At 25.9% G+C, this 27,064-nt stretch overlaps 3 protein-coding genes across 3 annotated transcripts; 2 read left to right on the top strand and 1 right to left on the bottom strand.

Moving 5' to 3' along the window:
- The first annotated feature begins 17,151 nt into the window (after positions 1–17,151).
- On the top strand, positions 17,152–19,913 carry LOC129614310 (nucleolar protein 14 homolog). The gene is made up of 3 exons (XM_055528855.1): positions 17,152–18,169; positions 18,228–19,671; positions 19,775–19,913. The coding sequence occupies exons 1-3, from the start codon at positions 17,218–17,220 to the stop codon at positions 19,878–19,880; spliced, it is 2,502 nt and encodes an 833-aa protein (XP_055384830.1). The 5' UTR covers positions 17,152–17,217; the 3' UTR covers positions 19,881–19,913.
- Positions 19,875–21,618, bottom strand: LOC129614311 (peroxiredoxin-2). Its single transcript, XM_055528856.1, has 4 exons — positions 21,431–21,618; positions 21,313–21,373; positions 20,680–20,821; positions 19,875–20,622 (listed from the first exon to the last, which is right to left on the bottom strand). The coding sequence occupies exons 1-4, from the start codon at positions 21,461–21,463 to the stop codon at positions 20,160–20,162; spliced, it is 699 nt and encodes a 232-aa protein (XP_055384831.1). The 5' UTR covers positions 21,464–21,618; the 3' UTR covers positions 19,875–20,159.
- A 1,287-nt stretch (positions 21,619–22,905) lies between these two features.
- Positions 22,906–25,736, top strand: LOC129614325 (probable ATP-dependent RNA helicase pitchoune). The gene is made up of 6 exons (XM_055528881.1): positions 22,906–23,226; positions 23,658–24,377; positions 24,440–24,741; positions 24,797–24,949; positions 25,014–25,184; positions 25,306–25,736. The coding sequence occupies exons 1-6, from the start codon at positions 23,034–23,036 to the stop codon at positions 25,633–25,635; spliced, it is 1,869 nt and encodes a 622-aa protein (XP_055384856.1). The 5' UTR covers positions 22,906–23,033; the 3' UTR covers positions 25,636–25,736.
- The last annotated feature ends 1,328 nt before the right edge of the window (positions 25,737–27,064 follow it).

Genomic DNA, 27,064 nt, shown 5'->3' on the forward strand with positions numbered 1-27,064 from the left:
TGGCACCTTAATTGTTTCTTCTATCAAAATATGTTAGTTAATTTTCGAGAGCAAAAAAGCAGAACTAAAAATTCAGCAAAGAGCAATTTTTAACTTGGTTGTGAGCTACGAAGGAATATTCGAATAAATTTTTCCGAAAAATTCGGAATTATTATATTACATGATTTAGGGATTTTTATGAATGTTATAAATATTATGAATTCAAAATTTATTCCGATTGGAAAATTTTTCTCTGAAAAACCTTTTCCTGAATAGTAAGAACTCCGAATAATATTTTTATTCTGGAAAATTCCCAAACAAAATATACACTGATAAAATTTAAAATATAAAAATTCAGAAATTTAAAAAAGTTTTTTAGAATTGCTTTTGAAGTAAAAATCATTTTCCGAACAACAATTCCGAATTCTTTTTATAAAAGTAAGATTCGGAATTTTTTCCGAAAATATTTCATAATAACAATTTTATGATTTTTTTTAACTGTTATTAATTAATTATTATTTTAATCTGTTAATTTATGATTTTAAACGGTTTAATATCCAGAGTTCCAGTTGTGTCAATTGTCATTGTCCTTATTCACAAGGTGTCTTTGGCAGCGGATTCAACAAACTACATTTAGTGCAAGAATGCCAACATTTAACCTTAACAGAGAAAACACGCGATAATTTCTTCAAGTATATCACAGTATAATGCTATATTTAAGATTTGTTATGTGAAGGTACATGAGGGGGTTGGCGCCATCCTCTGTAATATTTAACATATTTTAAAAATTAACTCAATAATTCAAATTGAACACTTATTGAAATACGCTTACCAAAACAAGCTTATTATAAATAAATATTTTCCAAAATCGCAAAATTAATTCCAAAACCAAACCGAATTTATAGACGCATAGAATTGCAGGAACCCAAATTTTATTTTTAATGAAAATAAATGAAATTATACACTTTTTAATTTTTTTATCATATTATTATCATGTACCAGTTAAAATATATTTTTGTAGTTATAATTCAATGAATAAAACTAAAAACAAATAAGAATTCAACCCCTTTTAAACAAGGACATTCTCTTGCAATTATCATTGTTTCATGAAATTTTATACCACTTAGAGTGCATTCATGTGTGTTTTTTATATATAAATATACATTCGCACATACATCATATATACAGTAATAAACAATATCATTAAGGTAAAATTCATACAAGTGAAATCAAACCATTGTTTTCTTTTATAAAATAAAAATAAAATTTAAGAAACTATAGGGATGTAGATTGCCTCTGTGTTTAATGCATTTGGTCTCTAATATTTTATATGTATGTATGTATTATAGTTTTTACATTTGTATAAAATGGTTATAATTGATGTTTTTAAGAATGAAAATTATTCCCAAGGGTTTTTAAAAATTTTTTAATAGACCTTGTTTGAATAATAATTTGTGTGGTATGTATACTAAGTATTCTTTAATGTATATTATTGAACACCACTTACCGTTATATAATATAACATTATTGAGAATATATAAAATATTATTTGTGCTCCTGTTGCTATGGGTACTTTTTAATTATAGTTTTATTTTATTGGTTTTGAGGCTCTTATTTCTACTCGTAAAGAAATTAAGTAGCTTTTAAGCTAATTTTGTACTGTAACTTTGTTTTTTCTTATTATAACTTACAAATTAATTCTACAAGACTATATAACATCACTGACTACTCGAAATTTAAACGTACCTAATCTTTATTCATAGCCACTCCATTCTATATACACATAATATCATCCTTATTCGGGAGTACAACCGAATCGCAGATACCCTGTATAATATTTCACAAATATTTGTAATATATATATACTTATATTATACTCATATATACCCTAACTTACGCATGCAAATGTTTTCCAAAATTGGAATTACATTCATATTTTTACGATATTAAACGAAACAATAAAATTAAAAATTGAAATCTATTTGTAAATTTTCACGTAATCTCAATGGGATGCCTTCGATTACATGCGTATTTGCACAATTTTAAATTTAAATATAACATTTTTGTGTTTTTTTTTTATTCATATTACTTAGACCACCATGAAAATATATTTTGTTCGCCATGTTTTCCTATATATTATTATCTTTGGTTTCACTAACACAAATTACAATGTGCGTTACTAAAAGGATATTCACTAATTGTTACATAGCTATAAACAAAGACATGTTTTACCTGTACAAATTTTCGAAATATCAAATTAAATACTTCCTAATATTTGGTGTATATACCTCTCCTAATTAGAATAAATGCTTAAATTTCAAAAACAGTAGTCCAAAAACAATATCCGTGATTAAATAAAAAATATCATTTCAATATATGAAAACATTTGACCGAAATACAAAAATGGAAATAAGAAATAAAGAGTGACAGAGGATAAGTTTTCATATTCAATAAAATATTTTTTTTTAATTAAAAGTAAATCTCTTATAAAGTCTAGACTTGAGATTAAAATTATTTTTTATAGTTTTACTTAAAAATTGAAATCAATTAATGATTAAATATTTGGCTATTTGATTTTTGAAATAATTGGAAATTCTAAAAATCTAAATTGGAATTTATAAAATTGTGTTCGAAAAATAAATAATCCGATTAAAAATATAGATGCACACAAAAACAATTAAATAAATTTTATTTACCATGCCAAATTTTATGCACCATGCGACGCGATATTTTCAAAACAATTAATTAATTATTATTGATTGATAAAATTGAAAAAAAAATATTATAACATCAACTTTTAAATATTAGTCGCCATATCTATAACGTAAATCAAGAGGACTGGTTCAACGTATAGAATCTGAAATGTTGCAGTGATGTAGGCGTTGATATAACAGAAATTTCTCTTTCACAAGTAATAACTTTTCAAAGTAGTGAAAATGCAAATTTTTAGCAACTTATTACTGTGTGCCAACCGTAAACAATTGGGGAATTCATTTTTCTACTTTATGAAAAAAAAGCTAATACTCGTATGGAAACACTTACCTGCACGACAGCACTGTGAAATTTTAATTGTTTATAAATTTCGATTGAATTTTTTATTACAGCAAAGTTTTTCTCTACAATCTTACACCACTTATGCTACCAAGAAAACCAAGACAAACTTATTAGTTTTTAGTATTTTGTATATGACGAATGGATTTATTTGCCAATTTTCTTACGTAACGGCGGCATTGTTCAATATATTGATAGTATTTTTTGCAAATATGCGAACTTACCCGTCACACTTTTTTTCTCTTTTTGATTTTTCATCAAATCAAATAGATTTCGGTTGTATATACATAAAAACTAATTGTCATCTTCGTAAAAATTTCTTGGAGACTACGTCATTCATAATAAGGCTATTTATTAATCCCATTATTAATCCGCTACATTCATAATATAAATTAAAAATTTACTCGAAATCTCCTAAATATATGCAATATTATGTGTAGTAATAAAAAATATATGTACACCTACCTCGCTTTTCGACGTTTCATTTTACGACATTTCATATTGCACCGAAAACAAATTTTACATAGTTTCACTTTGCGACGTAAAAAATTTCACATTGCGACCAAAAAAAAAATTTGCGAATTTTTTTTGTTTGCTTCACAATACATACTCTGTGTGCATGTGAAACTGTATGCTGTATGTAGCATTATCATTGTAAACATGTTAAAGGCAATTATAAAAAGAAAAATCCCATTTAATATATTTGCAGCCATTAGCACCTACGTCTACACATCCAACAATATCATCCGAGACAGAGTCCCCAATAACGCTAGATTCTGAGTCTTCGTAAACATTAAAAATTCTAGATTCTAACAGTATTGAATGTTTCTTTTTCTAATTTTTATGAATTTTTGATTTTTTAAATTCCTACGTTTTTTTAATTTTAATGATAATGATTTTACATAATAAGTGTAAACGCATGTAAAAATTTAGCCAAATTATTTGTTTGTTTGTTTGTTTTAAACAAAAAATCCATCAAAATTTTAATATTTTTCTTTTTGAACAATTTTACATACAAATTTTCTTTTATTATTGTTAATCAAAATATTTTTATATAGACAAATTTAATATGCAAGCTTCTTGTGATTTATGAGTTATCCAATTTATTTTATTTTTTCTATCCGCTTACCCTAAATTAAAAAAATACGGTAAAAATGTAAAAATCATTCTTCTTCTCATATCTTTTCATTAATCTTCAATCACAAACCGTCATTATTATCTTGTTAAAATGAAATCATATCAGATTAGGAATTTTTCTCTTCTCTACCCTTCAAACAAATAAAATTTGGATGATATAAAAATAAAAGAATAACAAGGAAAAAAAATGAAGGATTTATTTTATTTTAAAAAAAAAAATATTATGAGATTTAAATTTTAAATAAATCCGACTTATTACATTTTGAAAAATTTTTCGAATCTAAATTTTTTAAGTCCTTTTTGTTTTGTTTCCCTGCCATAGGTAAGAAAATACGTTATGCATATTTGTTTTCATTTTTTTTTTATTCTTCTCTGGTGCCAAACATTTGGCATTTAAACAATTGTATTTCATTTTTAATTTATAAAAAAAAATACATATATATTTTATAATAATATTAAAATTTATTAAAAATTATTTGGCAATTTACTTAATTTTCCGCTTGAATTGACTGGCGCCAGCATATGGCATTTTAGTTATGACTGAATTGAAAAAAAAAAGAATGCCATATGATAAAAATAATTTCTTTGTTTTAATTTATGATTTAGTTTTTCTTATTTTGTTTTTTTGTTTTTTGTTACAATTGTTTGCTACTAGTCAGTAGCAGAGGGTTAATCCTTAGTAATTTTTGCAATTTTGTCAATATAGGGAAATGTGCGTAAATTTTCTTTGTGCATACTCGTACATATGTATGAATGTATGTGAGTCAAATCGTATGTGTTAAATTTTTGATTAAAAGTAATTTGGTAATATTTGCAACCAAATGACAAGCAACTTTCTTTTCCCAAGAGATATTTTTATGTTTTCAAATAGAATTTTAATTTTGTGTTACTCCGTTTATGTGGCAGCTTCAATTGTACCCGAAACCTATTTTATATGCCTATATATATACATAAATGTCATCTGATTTGATAACGAAATGACTTGGAATGTAACAGCTAAACGTCATTTCGGGCTTTCAAGCTGACATAGTAAAAACGCAACTTGAGTTTCGAGATAATTTAAGTCAAATACTCATGCAGTCATATAAGCGAGATAAATTACAAAGAACAAAATTATTCAAAATTAAGATTTTTATTCTACCAACTTTTGAACAGTTTTATACATGGGCTACCAGAAAACAAATCTAATGTCGTTTTTTTCAGCAATTCGATTTTAATTGTCATCTACTATACTCAATTTTTTAATACACAATTCAGCAATTAAAACTCATAAACTGAATTTCGTACTATTGCAGTATTTGTACAATTTTCAATTCACGACTACATTTAAATATAAAAAAATACAATTTTCAAATAGATTGTTATTAAATTAAACTAAGTAAAAAAATCAAAATTATTAGACACTTGTACAAAATTAATCAGTATGCAGAATTAGAAATTAAAGTTTTTTAAAAACAAAATAAATTACTCAATTTCATTAAGTCCCTTCATGAGACTAAAATCAAAAAATAACTCAATTAAATTTTAATACATAATAAGCTTTGAAGGAAGTTTTAAAGTTTTTTTTTATTCTTTTTCCTCATTCAACTTGGGAGCATTAGAATCTTTCACCAGACTTTAGAAAATCTAGCATTAATTCCACAAACTACAATAGTTTTTACTTTATATTTTAAAGATTAATATTGCTAATACTTAATATTTATTTTTTTTGGCACTCAAAATCATATATTAAGTATAATTTTTATAGTATGAGGTGATTAGGGTTTGAATTCGAGGCCCCTCGGTTAAAACACTGTTGCCATTACAACTGGTTATTAAGTTGTTTTTGACAATGTCAAAATATATGCTAAAATTAATACAACTTGTTAAAAAATTTGTGTGAATGGTCCTACTTTTACATAAATAATAATATGTTCATTATAAAAAGTCTCATCATTATAGTATGAAGAGACCTTTAAATGCAACTACTATTCAATTAAACGTGATATTTTATTCAATAAATTAAATTTTCAAATTGTATAATTATAAATTTTTTTAAAAATAAAATTCTAAATAAAAAAATACTTAAAATAGAATTGTCATTTTATGTGTAAGGTTGAAACTACGTACGTAATATGGTGTGAGATTTAATTGTTATTACGCTTACATCTATTAATTATTTATTATTTAAATAATAAAGTGGAATTTTCAACAAAAAAATGTATTTAATAACAAAAATATATTTTGAAACAATTTATTTAATTACTGAGGAAAAAAATTTGTTTTTCATTGCCCGTTCGTTGTTTTTTTTTTGGTTTTTCGTATAATTATCATCAATTATTTTATTAAATGAACAAGTTTAATTAGTAATAATGTAAAAATAAAATAAAAATTACAATTAAAATATTAACAATCAAAGAAGTTAATTATTCAGAATTAAAATAAATAAAAAAGAAAGAAGATATCAAAAGTTTTTTTTTAAATAGTTTGTAATAATTACCATTATAAATAATTACAGATTAAATTTAAATACATATGTGCACATGTACGTAGATATGTATATGTATCTAGATGGTAACGTATAATTAAATATGTTGCATATGAAATGGCAATAATGCTGACTATTAAATTTTTAAAATTATACATATATAGAAAATTTTACGTGTAAAAATTTACAGACAGCCTAACTGCCATAAAATTAACACTATATTTACAAATGGTGCAGAGCTTTATGTACATACGATACTTATACTCTTATAGCCCTATCATGAATTTTGTTCGCAGCCCCGAAATTCGAAAATTACGAATTTTATATATTCTCAATTCCGAGTTACTAAAATTCTTCTACGAATGTTCGTAATACAATAATCATAAATTACATTCTTACTAAAAATAACCCTCAAAAGTCTACGAAAGAAATAATTACATGTATAGCGAGCAATTTAAAGAGAATGACTGTTTTAAATTTCAAAGTTTTCAATTATTTTGTTTAAAATTGAGTTTTTGCAACACAGCCATCATGAAAGGAAGTGAATTCATAATTGCTAAAAATTTTTTTTTAAAGGTACTCAATTAGCAACAAAAAACATAAATTAACATTTTGACAGTTGAAATAAAATATTGATTTTGACATTTCGAAAAATTGTGTTGCCATTGCTGATCCATAATCTTAAACGAAAAAAATTTCTGATTATTTAAAAGTTTACATAGTAGGAAATTTAATTCGTAAAATTCTACGAGGAGAATTCATGATAGGGCTGAATGTTAATTAGCTACTATAAATAAGGTTTAACTCAAATACACGAAATATAACAGGCGTATAGTCAAACTATTCCGTTTTGAACTATATCGCATAAATTTATAAGATTTTTTTGATAAACATATCGAAAAACAAATCGAACTTTTGAGCTCATTTTTTTGGCCTAACTTTCAACTAGGATATTTATAATACTTTAGATTAAAATTGTTCAGATTTGCAAGTGTATGCATAGAATTTATATAACTATGTTTTGTACATTTTAAAAGAAAAAGTCGAAAGATAATTGAAAAAAAAATCAAACACAAAAAATTAAAACAATTAAACTAATCTCATTTAATATGAAAAATGTAGTTACTTTAGATCAAAGTTGAATGATGCGCCTAGTGAAAAAATTTTTTGGAGAACTGTAAAACTACAAGAACTGTATAACGTTATCCAAATTATTATCACTAGTATGGCGTATAGCGATATAGTTATAATGTCTATTTACTTTTACTAACAAAATTACGAATTTAAATTGTATGAAATATTTTAGGACTCTACTTTTCTATCATAGGACGCTACAAGTTCTATAATAGAAATTTTCTCTTGGATACCACGTGTTTTAAAATACACTTATAAATAACAATATTAAATTTATAGGTACATATTCCAATTTTATTTAGAATTTCACCATTCAATATAGTCGAACCTATCCGCCTCCAGTTTTTTTTTTTTAAGAAAATTATTGTTATTTTCAAAATATTTGCATTAAACAATCAAATAGAAATCATTAAACCCGATTTATACTTGCTATTTAAGCATTGTTTAGCTTTATATTAATAACAATGTAAATTTTGTTTTAATTTTAAATGAATGGCCAGATGTAAAACAATACGAATATAAATAATTTTTCTTTTTTTCGATTTTGCATGTTTACACTTTCTTCTTAAACTACTTGTTTGAATAAAGAGAATAGTACGATTAAGAATTTCTTCGAAATATTTTTAACAATTAAAATTCTTAACTCTTAAAAAATATATACAATAATGATAGCTATAGTTAAAAAATTTATAACATTTTTGTATATTGTAATAATTTGGTAAAATAAGTACATACTTGTAAGCACGATTAACGAATTAGGGCACCTAAATACAAATAAGTCGAGATTTATTTTGAAAACAAATCGGCATATGTTTTGTAAATAATATCTGATTACTCTTATTGTTCATTTTCTATATACAAACATTTTGTTCTAAATTGAATTGAAGAAAGGCTATTAAGGCGTATTTCTTTCAAAGGAATTTGTTTTTTTTTGTTTCACTTACTATATAGATTCTAGAGCATTTCTTATTAAAATTAACAAATTTTTTTATATTGCTAATATGCACCTTAATATTGATGCTGTTTTTCTATAACAGATTATATTATTATACTTGGACCAAAAAAGAAAACAAAAATAAAATACAAGAATTCAATAGTTTTCTTAGTAAAAATTAAAATTTTCTTTTTTAATAAATTTTATTTCTAAACAAAAAAAAAATTTCTTCAATTTTCTTTTAACAAAAATGAAACATAAGGAGACCGCAAAGATCATGAAAAATATTCTTTCTCTATCATCTTCATAGATCGAAATGAGCATTAAAGACTGTAACCATTTACAAGTAACAAAGAGAATTTTTTTTTGTATAGTGTTTCAAGTACACTGCACCTATAAGTACTCATAAAATACTCAAAATATTTTATTGCTAATTTTTTTGTTTCCATTATTCCACTGCATCTCTCTCATATAAATTGTGTATGTAGGTACTTGAAATGTTTTTCTGCAACTATTTAATAAGTTTTATAATAGTTTTTAATCTGTTATAACGTTTTGTTTTGTATTTACCAAAAAATAGATTTTAACATTTCTCTAAAAAAAAAAAACAAAAAGGAAAACTTTCAATTTTAATGAAATTAAATATTTTCCTTTCAATATTCAATAGATGAGATATTTTGATATGATCTCAGCAAACACATACTTACGTACATATTTAAGTAATAGAAATATAAGTTGCATCAGTATAACATGCCAACAATACTGTTTACAATAAGTATACATGCCAGAAAAAGCCAGACAAAGTGACTTTGGTGAAGCACAATGATATTGTAGTTTTAATATAGACAGTATTGGCATCCCTATTGATGTAGTACCCGTGCTAGAACGTGGCCAGTGAAAATGAATTGCAAGATTCTTTAAACCCTTAACACTAAGATTTAAATCAAAAATAAAATGTTTGGGGCATGACACCAATGGAGGAATAATTAAACATAAATCCAGTTTCAATTTCATAAATATTGTTACATATACTTTAGATTTTATTGATATCTAAAAAATGTACCTCGATTTCATCATTGACTCATACTTGTGATCATCAAAATGCATGGGTTACATCACGATATTCCAAAAAACTCAAAATTTGTCACTAATAAATGGTGGTTTATATAAGGTGAAAAGTAATAAAATTGAAATTTCATCAATTACTCTTCCCCGGGTAGGAGATAAAAAATCTTGGCGATGAGTGTTTTGATATATTGATATAGTCGATTAATCTTTTACTCGACGCACATTTACGAGGGCCCATCAAAATTCCGCCAAAACCAATTTGATGTAATATGCTCCAAAAACTGGGTCATATGACTTTTGATGTCAAAAATTTGTCAGATTAATGTAAGGCTAACCTTCTAACAACACGCCCTTATTCTACGATAGTTTAATCAAAATATAGATCTTAACTTTTGAATTCAACATTTTATATGCACAAAAATCTGCAAAACCTAAAGCTGAATGAGGTTTCTTATGCGCAGAAAGTGTCCAGATAATGATAATGAGTATTACCAGTATAGAACAATTTATAAGCATGCATAATTTTTACATTGTCACAGCTATTGTGATGGAAGCGTTAGTATATAAAAATAAAAAAAAAAATAAATATATAGGGGTTGGAAAATTTCAAAATCTCATTTTGTTGTTGTGTTCATATTTGAGGAAGTTTAGTTAAACATAGCAATGCTGTTACAATTGAAGTTAAGCTGTATATTGGGGCAACTATAACTTTTCTTAATTTTTTCATCTTTAAATTTTTTTTTACAAAACTGAACATTTAATTATTCCTATTGCCCCTGCTCACTTGTTCTTGTACATGGATTCATTCCTACAACATGGATCAATATTCCTTTTATAAATTAGTTTATTAAGTAATTATTAAGAAAGAAATATACAATGTTCAAAAAATTCTTTCAACAACTCATTCTTAAAATATACAATAACAATTGTGAAATACAAAGAGAGATATCCAATATTAGATTAATATTATATCGCACCTTTTCGAAAATAAATAATACCTAAAAACAAGAGCAAAATTAATAGGATTGATGCTTATATTGTTCAAGAGAAAGGCATTTTAATTCGTAGAACAAAAAGAACCTTTTTTTTTTATTTTTACTACGTATTCTATTATAGCTCTATGTTATGGTTGCATAACAGGCTAATATTAATTATATCTGTTTAATTGTCACAGGATTATTAAAAAGATAAAACATCACATTTTGTAAATGTATTTATCGATTTTTACTTGTAAATCAATACCGGTGTGAATTTTTAAAAGGTAATGAATGGTTCAGATTAAGAAAATGTTATCAGTTTCCTGTTATTTTATTGTGAAGATTTCGGCTTGAATCAAAAGCGAGATATATATAAACAGTATTGTTTTACCTTACATATATAGTGTTAATTTTCACAATTCTATTATAATATAAGCTAAATTCATTAGCTACTCAAAAAACCGTCTACACTGAAATGCAAACATAACATCAGATTGCAGGAAAACATAATATTAATCACTGATTAAAGTAGATTGCATATATGTGTTTTAATTTTGGATAAATGTGCTCCACACTTTAAGAAATGCTCTCTTAAACATTTGGTCCCGAAAAAATAAATATTTTCCTGTTTGCAGCTTATTACTGTATATAAAGAAATATTGTCTAAATTTATTATTTATTTCACATATTTTTTTAAAAGCATGTTTACACTCTTCATCAAGGCCACTTTTCATATTAAGGTGTTGAGATCAAAAAAATTTTTTTTTAAATCTTCTTTACTAATTAAACAAATTTTTTATTTCAAATATTTTTTTTGTTTGTTATTAATGAACCCGATAAAAATTTCTCCAACTTAAATAAAATTATTTAGAAAGGGATTATCCCCCATTGTTAAAAACTTCTACCATTATTTTCCTTTATCATCATTTACTTTAACAATATTTCAAATGAACGAGAAATGATCGATTTTTTAGCTTTTTAAATTAAATTGTCACGTCTTTAGTGTTTTTATCACATACAAAAATATAAATACTTAATTTTTTGCATTACCCTAACTAACAGTAAATAACATGAAAATCCTAAAACAAAACAAAAAAAAAAACAATTCCAAAAATGAAAAGTTGGGCTAATGAGTAAATTTGCTTTTCCCCCAGTTTTATATAGTCAATATTGTGTACCGAAAAAAAACGGCAAAAAATCTCATTTTTGGGGCAAAAAAAAACGAAAAATCTTCATTTTATTTCTTTCCTAATTTTCCCTTTATTTTCACCATATTTTCATCTTTATTAAATGATTTTCTTTTTTTCTGTTTTCTTTTTGTTTGTTTTTGTACCACCAACGAAATGGTAGGATAATTGCAAACATGGGAATTATTTAATGGAATATAAGTTTAAGCTAAATTATAAGGGTGTATTTACGTTCAGTAATAAAATTGTTGTTCATTCAACCTTAATAATATACAATATTCCTCTACACAAGTATGTAAGTAAAATGGGAATGAAAGACGGGAAAGAATTAAAATCAAAAATTATTTCAACAAATTAATCCAAATTTTATAAAGTTTTCCAGTTTTCCATCTATAGCTTTTGCATTAGCTTTTCTTTTGTGATTTTTATTTTTTGGTAATTTTTGTTTTTGTTATTTTTTAGTAACTTTCAAAAAGGAAATCAAAAGTAAAAGATGCCATTAATTAAACATACACACATTCATTCGATATTAAGGATATTTTTTTCCTTTTCTCTATTATTAATATATATAATATATATTTATGTATATGTAAATAATTATATATTCACATAATACATGATAAAATTTTGAAATTCTGTTTGTACCCATCTAATTTGTTACAATTAGAACCTTAAATTAATTGTGGTGTAAAGTTTTTAAAAATAAGGCTATAGGTAAAATTTAAAATATAAAATAAAAAGTTCAAATTAAAACAAAAATAATTAAGTGAGAGTGAAAAGCTTTAGAGTTGGTGAAGAGAAATTCTGTCAAAAATTTCAAATATAAGATAATGCATTTTAATTTGAAAAACTTTTGACAACCTTGATTATAAAACCGAACTCAAAATTAGCTTCAATGTGGGTACGTGTAAAAGTCTATTACACTTCAAATTGCTCTTGAACATTTGAAGACATTTAGTAATTGAAGATGTCAACCACAGTTTTTGAAATTTCGAGTAAATCAACCTTTTTTCAAAGGTTAATTTAAAGTAATTCAAAAATAATTCAAAAGTTTGACATAACACCAAAGATAAGCTAGCTCTTAAACGGAGTCATTTTTTGAAACACGGGTTTTTGCATATGAAAGATAAACAAATAAAACTTCTATTTCTACGTAATAAACCCATTTTCGTAAAAACTATAAATAACACCTTCATTTACTCGTGTCTTCATTTGTGTAAAATCTTGAATATTGAGTATAGAGTCACCTGTCAAATCCACCATGTCATTTTTCATCCACCAGCTGTCATCTGTCAGCTGCCACCTATCAACTGTCATCTGTCAGCTGAAGTCTGTGACTTGTCAAGTGTCATCGGACAGCTGTCAACTATCACCTGTCAAATATCAACTGTCACCTGACAGATGTCAACTCTTACATGTCAGCTGCAAGCTGTCAACCGTTACATATCAGCTACCAGCTGTCAAATCTTAACTGTCATCTGTCAAATGTTAATTATCAAGTTTCACCTGTCAACTGTGACCTGTCAATTGTCAATTGACACTCGTGCCTTCATTTGTATAAAATCTTGATCAACTTTTTGCTGTAACCTACGAGCTCTCAATTTCTAATATCAGCTGTCAATAATCTGATTTCATTTCACAAATCCAACTGTAATTTTTAACCTTATTTTTCAAAAAAAAAACTTGTAAGCAAATCGATTATCCGAGAGGTCCACAAACAAAATTCGTAAAATTCGAAAACTTTTAATCAAACATAAATCAAAAGTCGTACTACAAATCCTTACGATGTATTTCGGAATTTAATTGTATAACGAAAAATTAATTCCCGAGTGTACTTAATAGATTATACATCCATATATGTTTGTATAATATACAAAAAGGTAAAATATTTTAACTAAATAATATTAGGTTTATATATAATTTATGTATATCTGTATGTATGCGTATACATTATGTATGCGAACAATATTTCGCGTATATTTTGTCACTTTTTTGTTCTTCTTTTTCTTTTTTCTTCCTTTTTATTCATATACATATGAATACTTGAGTTCACAATACACAAAGATATAGGGTGGAGTTACCAAATAAATATTTACCTTATCTTATACCTTCTACTACCAACAGAGGAACTTTGTTTGAGAAGGGTATAAAATAATTAATTATTATGGTTGTTTAAATGAAATTCATTTTTTGGTAAACATTTATTAATTAGGCAAAATGTGATTTCATTTACATACAAACACATATATAAATATGTATGTATATACTTTTCAAAAATTTGTAAAAGAAAATATTTAAGTATAGATAATTTTAGGTATACATTTAGGCATACACAACACAATGTTCCAACAAATAAAGTGCAGAGTATGAGAAGAGTTTCAAAATTTCATTTTAACCAAAAAAAAGGATGATGTAGAAATTTTGCAGTTGAAAAATTTGTAATTATGCCACCAAACAATATGAAGCCTTTAACAAATTAAATAAAATATGTAAATCTATATGTGTTTGTAATATATTATATGTATAAATATACATAAATAATGAGTATAAGAATATGTACGTACGTAAGGTATGTAATATACCTAATAAAGAAATAATTAATACAGTGACTATTACCAGCATAATTTAAATTAAATAGAAATATTTTATCAAATTAACTTTGGTGAAAATGTATGTAAAAACGAAAAAAATAAAATCACATTAAAAAGTACAATTGTAATAATTACAATATTATATAGATATAGGTACATATGAATATATGTTCTTATAAATTATGTTGCTATGTACACATAAAAATGCTCTATAAATGGCTGTGCAAAATTTTCAAAGTCCCATGTATGTAGATTCCATAATCAAAGTGATTTAGGACTCACTGACAAAAAAAATTTTGGACAATAATTATTCGCCTCTCGTATAGTAGTATTTTTAGATTAGGGTGCTACCTTATTCATTTAAGAACTAATGCAATACTTTGAATATTTCTTTACTTCTACAATTTTCTTAGTACTTCTTAAAAAAAATGTTTGAATAAGACAAGTCCTTCTCTTATATTGCATGTACTTCAACTTTAGATAGAACGAAAACGTTATAAAAATATTAAGACTGAGTTTATTGTATACAATTTGTTACTAGTTTTGGAGAATGTAATTGATTTGATATTATTCGATTTTAAAAACCAATTTCTAAGAAAATAATAAAATATGTAAGATCTTATAAAGAAAACCTTTATGTATAACCTAAATTTCTACGACAGAACTAAAAAATGCATAAAATAATACATAATTCTTTTTTATTTAATTTATTATAAAATGTTTCGAATGAATTCAATCAAAAAATTTTAATTATTTCGCATTCCTTTTAAAGCTTCAATGCTCCTTTTAACATTTTTTAATTTTATTCTTGGTTTCAAAAGTAGTTAGTGGTTAGCCTTTATACAATTGAGAGCTCACATAGCTTTTAAGAGCTTATGTTTCGAAAAACTGTTTTTCTGCAAAAATTATACGAAAACTGATAAATTTCAATAAATATTACTTTCCAATGTAACAATGGTAGATATTTGGAAAAATTATATTCCATTCATATTATGTACATACATACATACATCATATTTACATATTATGTAAATGTACCTATAATTTTAAAGCATTAGCAGAGGCATCACTATATTTTATACGCATCTCTTTACAGTTTTTTTATTCTTAGAGTAAGACGATGCGCGCAATTTAATTCTTTAAACTAAAAAAAAATATTAAAAGAAAATTACAAGCAAGATGTAAGAGTAAAGTATAAACCAAAAATAATTTTGTCTGTCTTCAAAATTTTATTATTCATTGTAATTTATTGCAAAATATCCTTCGTAAAATATCTTGATACTTCAGTCCTGATTTCACTATTAAATAGAAGTTTAATAACAATTGAAAATTTATTTTCGACAGAGTTTATAAATAATATTTTATCCAAAGAAAATTTATATACAATATATTATATAATATGTATATATGTTGGTATTTGATTACTTATACATATTATATTATTATTTAGATGTAAAAATACATACATATGTATGTACATTCTTATATATTATACAATATTTCATTGTATCTTCAATAATATTCTGCATAGCATAAATACAACAGTTTGTACGTAAGTACAATTGAACACCACAAAACAAAGAAATTTTATTTTACCGTCCTAACATTAAGGAAAAATAAAAAATAAAATAACAACAAAATTCACAATAATAAAAATACACCTTAACAATATTTAGTACAAGAAATCCCCATTAGTGCTCCTTGGGGATAGAATGTTATTAAATGGAAATAGTATCAAAATACTTTTTATTGGGTATATGAAAAATTCCAAACAAAAATAAAAGAAAAACGAAAACGTTTAGGATTATTTAAGCGTTATAAATTTCAATATATCTAAGTAGGTATGTAAATATAATGTGCATATAAAAAAAAGAGTCAGTAAATAAAGTATAACAAACATTAACGTTTCGTTTTTAAAAAATAAAATACAATTTATTCCAATAGAAATATTTTTAAAATATAAAAGTGTATACACAATACATAAGTATATATGTAAGTACATTGTTTGTAGAAATTGATTAGAAATAAGAAAAAATATTTACATGTTTTTAATTGAATTAATTGCGTATAATTAATTATATGCATGTACTTATGTATGTTTATGAAGAGTGTTTACATTTACCGTAACCAGAGTCTCTAATTCTAATAATGAATTAAAATTTTTTGGCATTGTCAAAAAATAATTTTACATTATCATGGGTTTCGAGTTAAAAAGTTGTCTAGGATAATGAATTACAATATTTCTTTAAGTAAGATTTAAAATGAATTTTGTAAATTTTCCGAAGTTTTGGAAAAATAATTAGGTATTTGTATTGCATTACTTATATATAACTCAACTGATCTTAACTTAATATTAATCATATAAACCTTTTATTCTAAATATCTAAAAAGCGATTAAATATTATATATATTTAATTTCTTCTAAATTTCCACTGCAATAAAAGTGATATCTTTGGAATTATGTCATTTTGAATTCAAATTTAATAATAATACACTTATATGATGTTGTTCAGCCCTATCCCCGAATATTATTGTGAATGAATAGATTGCTGTCAAACTACTGTGAATTAATTAGAGCATGTTACATGTTTACAAAAATGTAAACAGATTGTTGTCAAACAGCCGTCAAAACAACACGTGAAAAATTTAGATAAATAAATTTATAAGTTAATAACAAATTTATTTTTGTAGAATGGTTAAAAAGAAGGGAAAAAGAGTCAACTCGGAAGCGGCTTTGAAAAAAAAACAGGCTTTCGAAACATTAAAGAAAATAAACCCATTCGAAGTACATCAAAATAAAGAAAAGTTCAAAATATTGGGACGCAAAAATAAACACGATCATGGATTACCAGGAATTTCTAGAGGTAAAGCTGTTAAGAAACGAAAAGAGACTTTAGGAAAAGAGTTTGAAACTAGGAACAAAACAAACAAGTTCAAGGATCATAGAATTAGTGAGAATCTTAGTAATGAGGAAATCGCTAATCTGCGCTTTGCTGCTTTGCAAAAAAGTAAATTTAATAAAGCACACAAAAAAGACCTTTTTAATCTTAATGATGACGAAATCCTCACCCATAAGGGGCATACGCTCGAAGAAGTTGAACAATTTAAAGATGAAGCTTCTGATGAATCGGATGCAGATGAAACTCTAGATGCTGATTTTACAAAGGCTGCACATTTTGGAGGAGGTGAAATATCGGCTGGAAGTGATAGAAAATCTGCAATTGAAGATATGATTATTGAGGCCAAACGTCGCAAAGTAGAGATTTTAAAGGACAAGGAAGAAGTACTTCAAATGACAAGCAAGTTAGATGAGAGCTATAAAATGCTATTACCACAATTAGGAAAATTAAATTCAAATTATACAAACCCACAAAAAAAGCAATTAGATGATTACGATAAAATAATGCGTGAAATGATTTTTGAACCAAGAGGAGAAGTCACTGATAAATTAAAAACTAAAGAAGAAATAGATAAAAAAGAAAAGCTCAGGTTGGAAAAACTTGAAAAAGAGAGAATTGCAAGAATGAAGCCTGAAGAAATAGGGGATAAACCAAAACATATTTCAGCTGATGATCTCGATGATGGATATTTCATGCATTCGGAAGAAGAGGATGAAGGCAAAATACTTGCTTACGACATTAATGGTAAGCAACTACCTAAAAAAGATTTGGTTATTATTTTAAATATTTTTTTTTGTTTTAGGAGAAACAGATTTGGGGAAAAATTATGACGAACCATTTATTGAAAATGGTACATCCAAAGGGCAATCAGGTGAAAAAAGTGAAGAAGACAGCTCAGAGGGAGAAGAAAGTGAGGAAGATGATGATTTACAAGATTTGAAAGATTCCGCTTCATCAGATGAAGGTAGTGATGGCAATGTAGATAGCGATAAATTAGACTCGGCTAAAGTTAAACTTAAAACAAAATTAAGTGTTTCGGAGAACAAAAAACTTCAGAATATTAAAGAAATACCAACAACTCTGGAAGAATTTTCAGATCTACTCTTAGAAAAAGAAGCGGAATGTCAAGGTTTTGTGATAAAAAAGTTAATTCAACACAATAATCCTAAGTTAGATGGACAAAACCGTGAAAAAATTTCACTATTATACAAATATAGTTTAGAATATCTAGATTATATATTTAATGAGAATTGCGACATTGAAAATTCGTTTAAAATACTGGATCAAATAATGCCGTATTTATTTGATATGGTCCAGCTAAATCCGGAAGGTACAGCGGAACAGATTTTGAAAATTATAAAAACAAAATATGAAAAATATAAATTAAATACTAAAAAGGTTCCAGCTATTGATACTATAATAATTTTTAAAATAATATCCAACTTGTATTCGACTTCAGATTTTCGTCATCCGGTTGTAACACCATCTGTAATATTTATTAGCCATATATTAACACGATGCAATTTTAAATCCCGCAAAGACATTTCTTTAGGGCTTTTTCTTGTGACAGTGGTGCTTGAATATACAAACTTTTCTAAAAGGTTTTTGCCGGCAGCATTCTACTTTCTTTTAGGAATCATTATACTTTCTATACCAAAAAAAACAGTTCAAGTTATAAAAGTTATTTCACCATTTGAATCAATTGCAGCAACATTAGGAAATAATGCATTATGTTTAGGCAATAAAATTGATAATTTAAATTTTGAAAGAAAATTAAGTTCTTTGGAATTGATTACGGATAATTCCATAGATGACAATTTCCGAATTAAAGTGTTAAACACGACATTTGAATTGATAAATGAATTTGCCTATTTGTTAATCGACAACGTTGGTGGCAGGTACATTGCTGAAAAATTTATTAATTTAATGGATCAATTAGATTTAGAGAATTATCCAGAAATCGTCTCACAAAACTACATGAATGCGAAAAAAACTTTCAGTGAAACGTACAACTATAAATTATCAAAACTAGTCCCACCAGTAAGGAAGCCAAAAGCCTTACGATTATTTGAACCAAGATTTGAGAAAGTTTCCGATGATAAAAGACGACGAAAAATGTCGGAAGAAAAAACAATGCGAGTAAAATTGATTCACAAAATAAAACGAGAAACTAAGGGAGCTGAAAGAGAAATCCGAAGGGATACACAATTTTTAAATAAGATAAAAATTAAAAAGCAAATTCAAAGGTACGTAAACAGAAAAAGAGGCTCTTGTATCACTTTATGCCTAACCATAAATTCACATTTTGTTGGGATACTAATTCACTTTATTTATATAAACTTTTTTCAGTGATTTGGAGCGAAAGGAAAAAGTCAGGAGAATATTTGCAGAGGCATCTGTTCAACAAGGAGAATTAAATGCATTGGAACGTCTTCGAAAGAAAACAAAGTTTTAAAATTTAAAAATTTTTTATTTTTACTTGGTTCCGCAACAATTGCACCACTTCGCTTTTAAGTTTCAACAAAATTTTAATGAATCATTTAAATTTTCCAATTGATAACTTAGCTGTATTTTATTCTAGATTTATAAAATAGATGATTACATAAATTTAAAGTATAGCGTTCATATATTCAATTTAGAACTTTGGAATTTAAAAAAAATAACTAAAAATTTTTTTTTTGTTTTTGAAGATTAGGTTGTAACAGTTTAGAATAAACGTTTATTCGATATTTTATTACTTTGCATGCTTATTAAAGTATTCTTTGGATTCATTTACATCAGGTTTGATTGTTGCAGGATTTGTCTTTGGATTCCAATTAGCTGGGCAAACCTCACCATGCTTGTCAACAAATTGAAATGCTTTAATTAATCGTAGCACTTCGTCTACAGATCTTCCAACAGGCAAATCATTTATAGAATATTGTCTTAGTACTCCATTAGGATCTATAATAAAAGTTCCACGGAGTGCAATTCCGTCATCTAATAAAACACCATAATCATTTGAGATTTTCTTTGATAAATCAGATAGTAATGGATAATGTAATTCTCCCAATCCACCATCTGCTCTTGTTACATTTTTCCAAGCTAAATGAGTAAAATGAGAATCAACTGATACCCCAATAACATCAGTATTAAGATCTTTGAATTCTTTAATACGATCGCTGAATGCACAAATCTCGGTTGGACATACAAAAGTACTACAAGGAAATTATGTTATAAAATTTTTATGTATCTCAAAGAAAATTTATTCTTACAAGTCAAGGGGATAGAAAAATAAAACTAAATAGCGTCCTTTATAATCAGAGAGCTGAATTTCCTTAAAATCTTTATCAACTACAGCTAATCCTTTAAAGTCTGGCGCTGGTTGTTGAACTTTGGCTGCATACCAAGCTGTACCTGAAATGAGTGAATTTTTATTTTAATAAAGATGTAAATTCCTAATCAAAGCTATCAAAAACATTAAAGTACTGCGATACCACAATTTTCATATGCAAAGAGTTATTTAAGTATTTCGGTATGTACACACACACAACCACAATAGAAAACATCGTCTGTTGTTTTTTAATATCTTAACATTTAATTTCATTCGTATTATGCAAATTAAAAATAGAAAACATAATCATAGTTAAACTATAATCAATATTCAAAAACTTGCGTGTAGTTTGCTTCGTTATCAACATGTGATTTCTATCTGTAAATCATAGCTATACTTTTCTGATAGTTTTAAATGAGGTCAATTAGCACAGTCCTTATTAATGCAAAATATTCGAAGTTCAATAATTTTGGTCAAATCTTGAGCTTTATTTTACAGTAATCGTTCTTCACTTAATAGAAGAGCGACTAAGAATATGTTGATAAATGATATTTATTGTTATTTTCGTGCTTACCTTTGTGGAAAAATCTATTTGCATATTGTTGATTGAAACATTGTTTTACTAATGAAGATGTCTACAATAATAAAAATTTAAAATATATGTATAAAATAAAATTTATCTTTTTAAATACCGTTCTGTTTAAAATGCGGCTAAATAGTGGCATGTTTATTCCTCAAATTTTTTATAATTAATTTAATTTATAAGATGTTTTTTACGTATTTTTGATTCGAAATTATGCAACGGTTCCACACAATATACAACTTGGATGAAAGCGTAATTTAAAATGTGCAAAAGCAAAATTTCATAATAATTTTTTAAATGTCATGTCAAAAAAACTATACCATTCCTAATTTTGAAATTCGTTCTTTAATCAATTTTTTGACAGCCCCGTCTATTATATTTCCCAAATAGACAGACACTACACAAATATAAGTCGAATTTGTAAAGTCTGTCTATTTTTTTGTTAAGAGTTCTCTTCACGTAAATAGGCATTCAAATTAAAAAAGTTTTTACTTGAATGTTTTACTTGAATGAATTGGATTTTTATATTAATAGAGAAAAGGAAATTTTAATATAATAGTTCCTACATGAAACTTTTAATGATAAGGGATTTCCCCGTCTCGAAACGAAAACGAAAATCAAAATAAAACTAAATTAAACATACAAATTCAAACTAAATTAAGTTAAGAAGGAATCCTGATCACCAGCAACAGATGAAAGCCAGGCCAAGGTTGTTAAACTCGTCTATGTTTAGTCCCAAAATTTTAGAATTGTTACTAAAACAAACTGGTGAGAGTACATATTTACATCAGGTTTTAAATTATAATTGAATACCTTGAACATGAAGAGATCGAAAGTTATCAAAAATAAGTGATAGTTGTAAAAGTGATAGAAATGCTATTGGACATAAAAGAATTTTGTATTATATATTGATTTGAAACATACATGCAAACTCAGATTTATTAGATTCATTTAATTAGACTTACTTAATGGACATAAAAAATTTTAAGACGAGCTTTCTTAAAAATACAAGGAATTTTTGAGATTAGAGTAACTTAAAAATACAAACGTAATATACAAATAATCAATAGATTTATCAATTTGAAAAGAAAATAAGAATTCCCAATATTCTTAGATTAACAATACTTACATATGTAAAATGTTCTAAATTAAAGAGCGAATTTCACAATTTCAAAATATAGATACAAACATGGTGCAAGCTTGGATTTTGTCGGATTTTCTCCTTTTTTGATAGTATTTTTAAAAAAATAACAAAAAATATTGTCCTAAAGATTATATGTGTTCGAAATTGTAAACCTGAATGTCAAAATAATTCGTACAACTCCTTTTGTGTATAATTATAGTAATTTTCAAAGTTGCCGAAACTTGTACCCTTCCAACTAAATGTAATCTTCCAACTTAATGTAAGTCTCTCTAAATTTTGTTTTACGTCATATTTCATAGGTGTGATATTGTAGGATATTTCAAATTGCTACGTTTATTTGTGATTTTTAATCATTGTTAAAATGACAATTCTTGAACACGCCTAATTATTATGACATGACAACCTGCTTTGACATTAAAATTGAGTAAAATGTAGAATCAAAAACTTCAATAATAAAACGTGGGAATTGAGAATTCAACAATCGCGTGGTGCTGTTAAAATAATTAAAAAAAAAGTAAGAATTATAGGTGAATATTGCAAAAAGGACAAGAAATATTAAAAAAAAAAGATGTCAATTCGCGAAAAATTGTTAATGAAAAAAATAAAAAAACGAGAAAAGGTGAAAAAAGAATTAATGAAAGCAAAACAACGTAAAGGCAATGATGTTAATAGTGAAGAAGCTGAAATATCTGCTCCAAAATTTCCAGGTCCTTTTAATCCGAAAAAAATGAAAACTGTTCAGGATGTGTTGACTAAAGAAGGTAGGTGCAAGTTGACTGTATAGTTTTTGTATATAATCTCAATAAGTTTCCATAAAAATCAAGAAATTTTGTTAATTCTTTTTAAGTCTAGATGCAGTATTTAAGTCTAATGTCAAATTTATCTAAAATACTAAAATTTATAATATGCTTTACTATGTAAATTTTTAATTTACTACTTTACTGTTTGTACACTTTTGTTTTCAATGACTTATTAGTAAACTAAAATTTTACATATAATACTTATGGATGAAAATGATGAATCTAAGGCGAATTTGAAAATTTTATCACAGAAAAACTGTAGTAAGTTGCAGTTTGATGTGGTAAGTTTTTAAGAAATATTAATAGCATATCTGATTTAATCAGACAAAGATTTAACAAGACAAAGCTTATTACCTACAAAAACTCGTTTATTAATTTGAGATATCTTTTAGGGGAGCAAAATATGTCAGATACAGAAAAACCATTACCAAACAATATTGAGAAGGAAAAGAAGAAGAAAAAAAATAAACCCAAAAAAGGTGCAGAAAGTACAGAAGAAATGGAAACAAATAATTTACCGGAACCTGTAACGGAACAAAACGGTCAACCAAAACTTGTCATCGATATAGAAGATAGGGGTTTTAATAAGTTAGAAGGTTATGTTTCTGAAAATACTTTAAAAGGCATTGAAGACATGGGATTTAGTCAAATGACAGAAATTCAAGCCAAATCTATCCCACCTCTATTAGAAGGTCGAGATTTGATCGGAGCGGCAAAAACCGGTTCTGGAAAAACTTTAGCCTTTCTAATACCAGCAATCGAACTTATAACAAAACTAAGATTTATGCCAAGAAATGGAACTGGAGTTATAGTGATTTCCCCTACCCGTGAACTTTCAATGCAAACTTTTGGTGTTTTAAAAGAATTAATGAAATATCACCATCACACGTATGGTTTAGTTATGGGCGGAGCAAATCGGTCAGTTGAAGCAGAAAAGTTAGGAAAAGGAATAAATATTTTGGTTGCAACTCCTGGTAGATTGTTAGATCATTTACAAAACTCGCCGGACTTCTTGTACAAAAATCTTCAATGTTTAATCATTGATGAAGTAGATAGGATATTAGAAATAGGCTTTGAAGAAGAATTGCGGCAAATCATTAATTTACTTCCAAGTAAGATTGTTATATATTATCTACATAATTAATTATTTTGATTTATTTTTTTCTTTTTCTAGAACGTCGCCAAACTATGTTATTTTCTGCAACTCAAACAGAAAAAATTGATGCTCTATCTAAGCTAGCCTTAAAAAAAGAGCCGATTTATGTTGGGGTAGACGATCAGAAAGAAATAGCTACTGTATCTGGGTTAGAGCAAGGATACATAGTATGTCCTTCGGAAAAGAGACTTCTTGTTTTATTCACATTTTTGAAAAAGAATAGGAAGAAGAAAGTAATGGTTTTCTTTTCATCCTGCATGTCCGTCAAATATCACCATGAGTTATTTAATTATATCGACTTATCTGTTACGTCAATACACGTTAGTACTTGTTATATTGGTGTTCCACTTTTTATTGTTATATTATTCTTAACAGGGAAAACAAAAACAGACAAAACGTACAACAACATTCTTCCAATTTTGTAATGCCGAATCTGGAATTTTGTTATGCACAGACGTAGCTGCAAGAGGTTTGGATATTCCTCAAGTTGATTGGATAGTTCAATATGACCCTCCAGACGATCCAAAAGTAAAAAATTTAATTTTCAAATATTCCGTTTTAAAATTTTTTTTTTTTTCAATTTTGTGTGAAGGAATATATTCACCGTGTTGGTAGAACTGCTCGAGGAGAAGGAGGATCTGGACATGCTTTATTAATTCTGAGACCTGAAGAATTGGGATTTTTACGATATTTGAAGCAGGCTAGAGTACCATTAAATGAATTCGAATTTTCTTGGTCAAAAATTGCAGACATTCAGCTACAGGTATGGAATATTAAAAAGCGAAAAAAAAAACAATTATATTTTTCATAATATTTATTCGATTTTCTCTTTCAAATGTCTAATATCCAAAAAAATTGATTCCTTTTTTTTTATATATTTTCAGTTGGAACAATTAATAAGCAAAAATTATTTTCTTAATCAATCAGCTAAAGAAGCTTTCAAAGCTTACGTTAGGGCTTATGATTCTCATCATTTAAAAACAATTTTCAATGTCAACACTTTAGATCTTTTAAAAGTGTCCAAAAGTTTTGGATTTAATGTTCCACCAGCTGTCGATTTAAAAGTTGGATATAAACGTGAAAGACCACAAAAACGTGTTGGTGGAGGTGGTTTCGGGTATTACAAGGATTTAAATAGTGACAACAAAAGAAAGAAAGTGTATAAACAAGTTACACGGGAAGACCTTAAAAAAAATAAAAATTTCATGAGATAAAAATTATTAAATTTTTTGTTAGGTAAAATATTATGTAAAATGATTTTATACAAAATACAATACAAATGTAATTTCTTTTATTTTAATTACATACATGTTAATTTGTTTTTCTTTTTTTGTTATTTCCATGGTATTACGAGAAAAATGCATTGATCTAATTATTCACATTCAAAAAATTGCATTTTCCAAAACTATTTATAAAAAATATTGTTCTTTTCCGACAATTTTAAGTTAGTACTTCAATAATGCACTTACAACTTAAACTTTGTAAAGTATCACACTCCAAAAAAGCTCGTGACATTGTACACTTTTCTTAAATGCGTTCTATACGTATCCATTACATTCGAAAACATACGAAATGCGTTTTATACGATATTGGGTATCGCAAAAATCGACATCGAAAAATTGTATTCAAAAATGTATCAAAAGCTTTAGCAGTTTTTTTTACAAGGTAAAGGAATTGAATGGTATTAATACCTTACTTAAACTTTTTATAAAGCAGTATAGAAGTCACGGATTTAAACTATAAAAATCATAAAATAATTGAGAGTAGTATCCAGTTGTTTCATGAGAATTAAAGAAAATATCTAAATTTTTAAACAAAATTATAAAAATCAATTAAACTTTTGTAAAAATGTGAATAAAGGTTCTATAAAAGTTTACAATAATCCATTAACAACAAAATCACCATGTTTTTTAAATTCCTTTGATGCAAAAAGTGCAAATCTATAAAATATCAGTTTTTTTTTCAATTCGTACCTACTTATCAGAAACGTTTTTGAAAACATATCAAAAATAAAAGTATAACAAAAATTCTTGCACACAATACTCTAAATTGCACTACACGAAAAAATTTTTAGATTAAAAACACATAAAATTTGGAAAATAATTTATTGCAAACAAAATGGTTATTATTTTTATTACACTTACTTTTTTTGTTTTTTTTTTTTTGTTTTTTAAAATTAACATTACAATTTGAACAATACAAATAGCAAATGAGTAAAAAATGTTGTTTATAAAACATTTATAAAAAGATTTAATTAAAATTTTTTAAAATTTAAAATTTTCATTAAAATAATAATAAAATTTGAGAATTTTCCCCAGAGACTAAATAAAAACTATGAAATCTTCACAATTTCTTTTAACTATTTAATTTTTAAAAAAGTTTATTTTCATTTATTTGCAGTATTTTTTCTTTTGTTTTTGTTTTTTGAATGTTCTAATAAATTTTGGCACAATTTACTGAAAAAATTTCATATTTGTTTAAAATTTAATTGAAATTTTAATATTTTTTGTTCAAATTAATTCAATTATATATTTTTTTTTGCAGTAAATTCAAATTGATTCTTACGATCTTAAATTTTATTTTTAGAATTTCTAATAAATCTAAAATACATTTTTTTTTTACTTTTAACATAAAGTAAAACAA

This window comes from Condylostylus longicornis, unplaced genomic scaffold, assembly GCF_029603195.1.
Source record: "Condylostylus longicornis isolate FDR11 unplaced genomic scaffold, ASM2960319v2 ptg000107l, whole genome shotgun sequence".
Classification (NCBI taxonomy): domain Eukaryota; kingdom Metazoa; phylum Arthropoda; class Insecta; order Diptera; family Dolichopodidae; genus Condylostylus; species Condylostylus longicornis.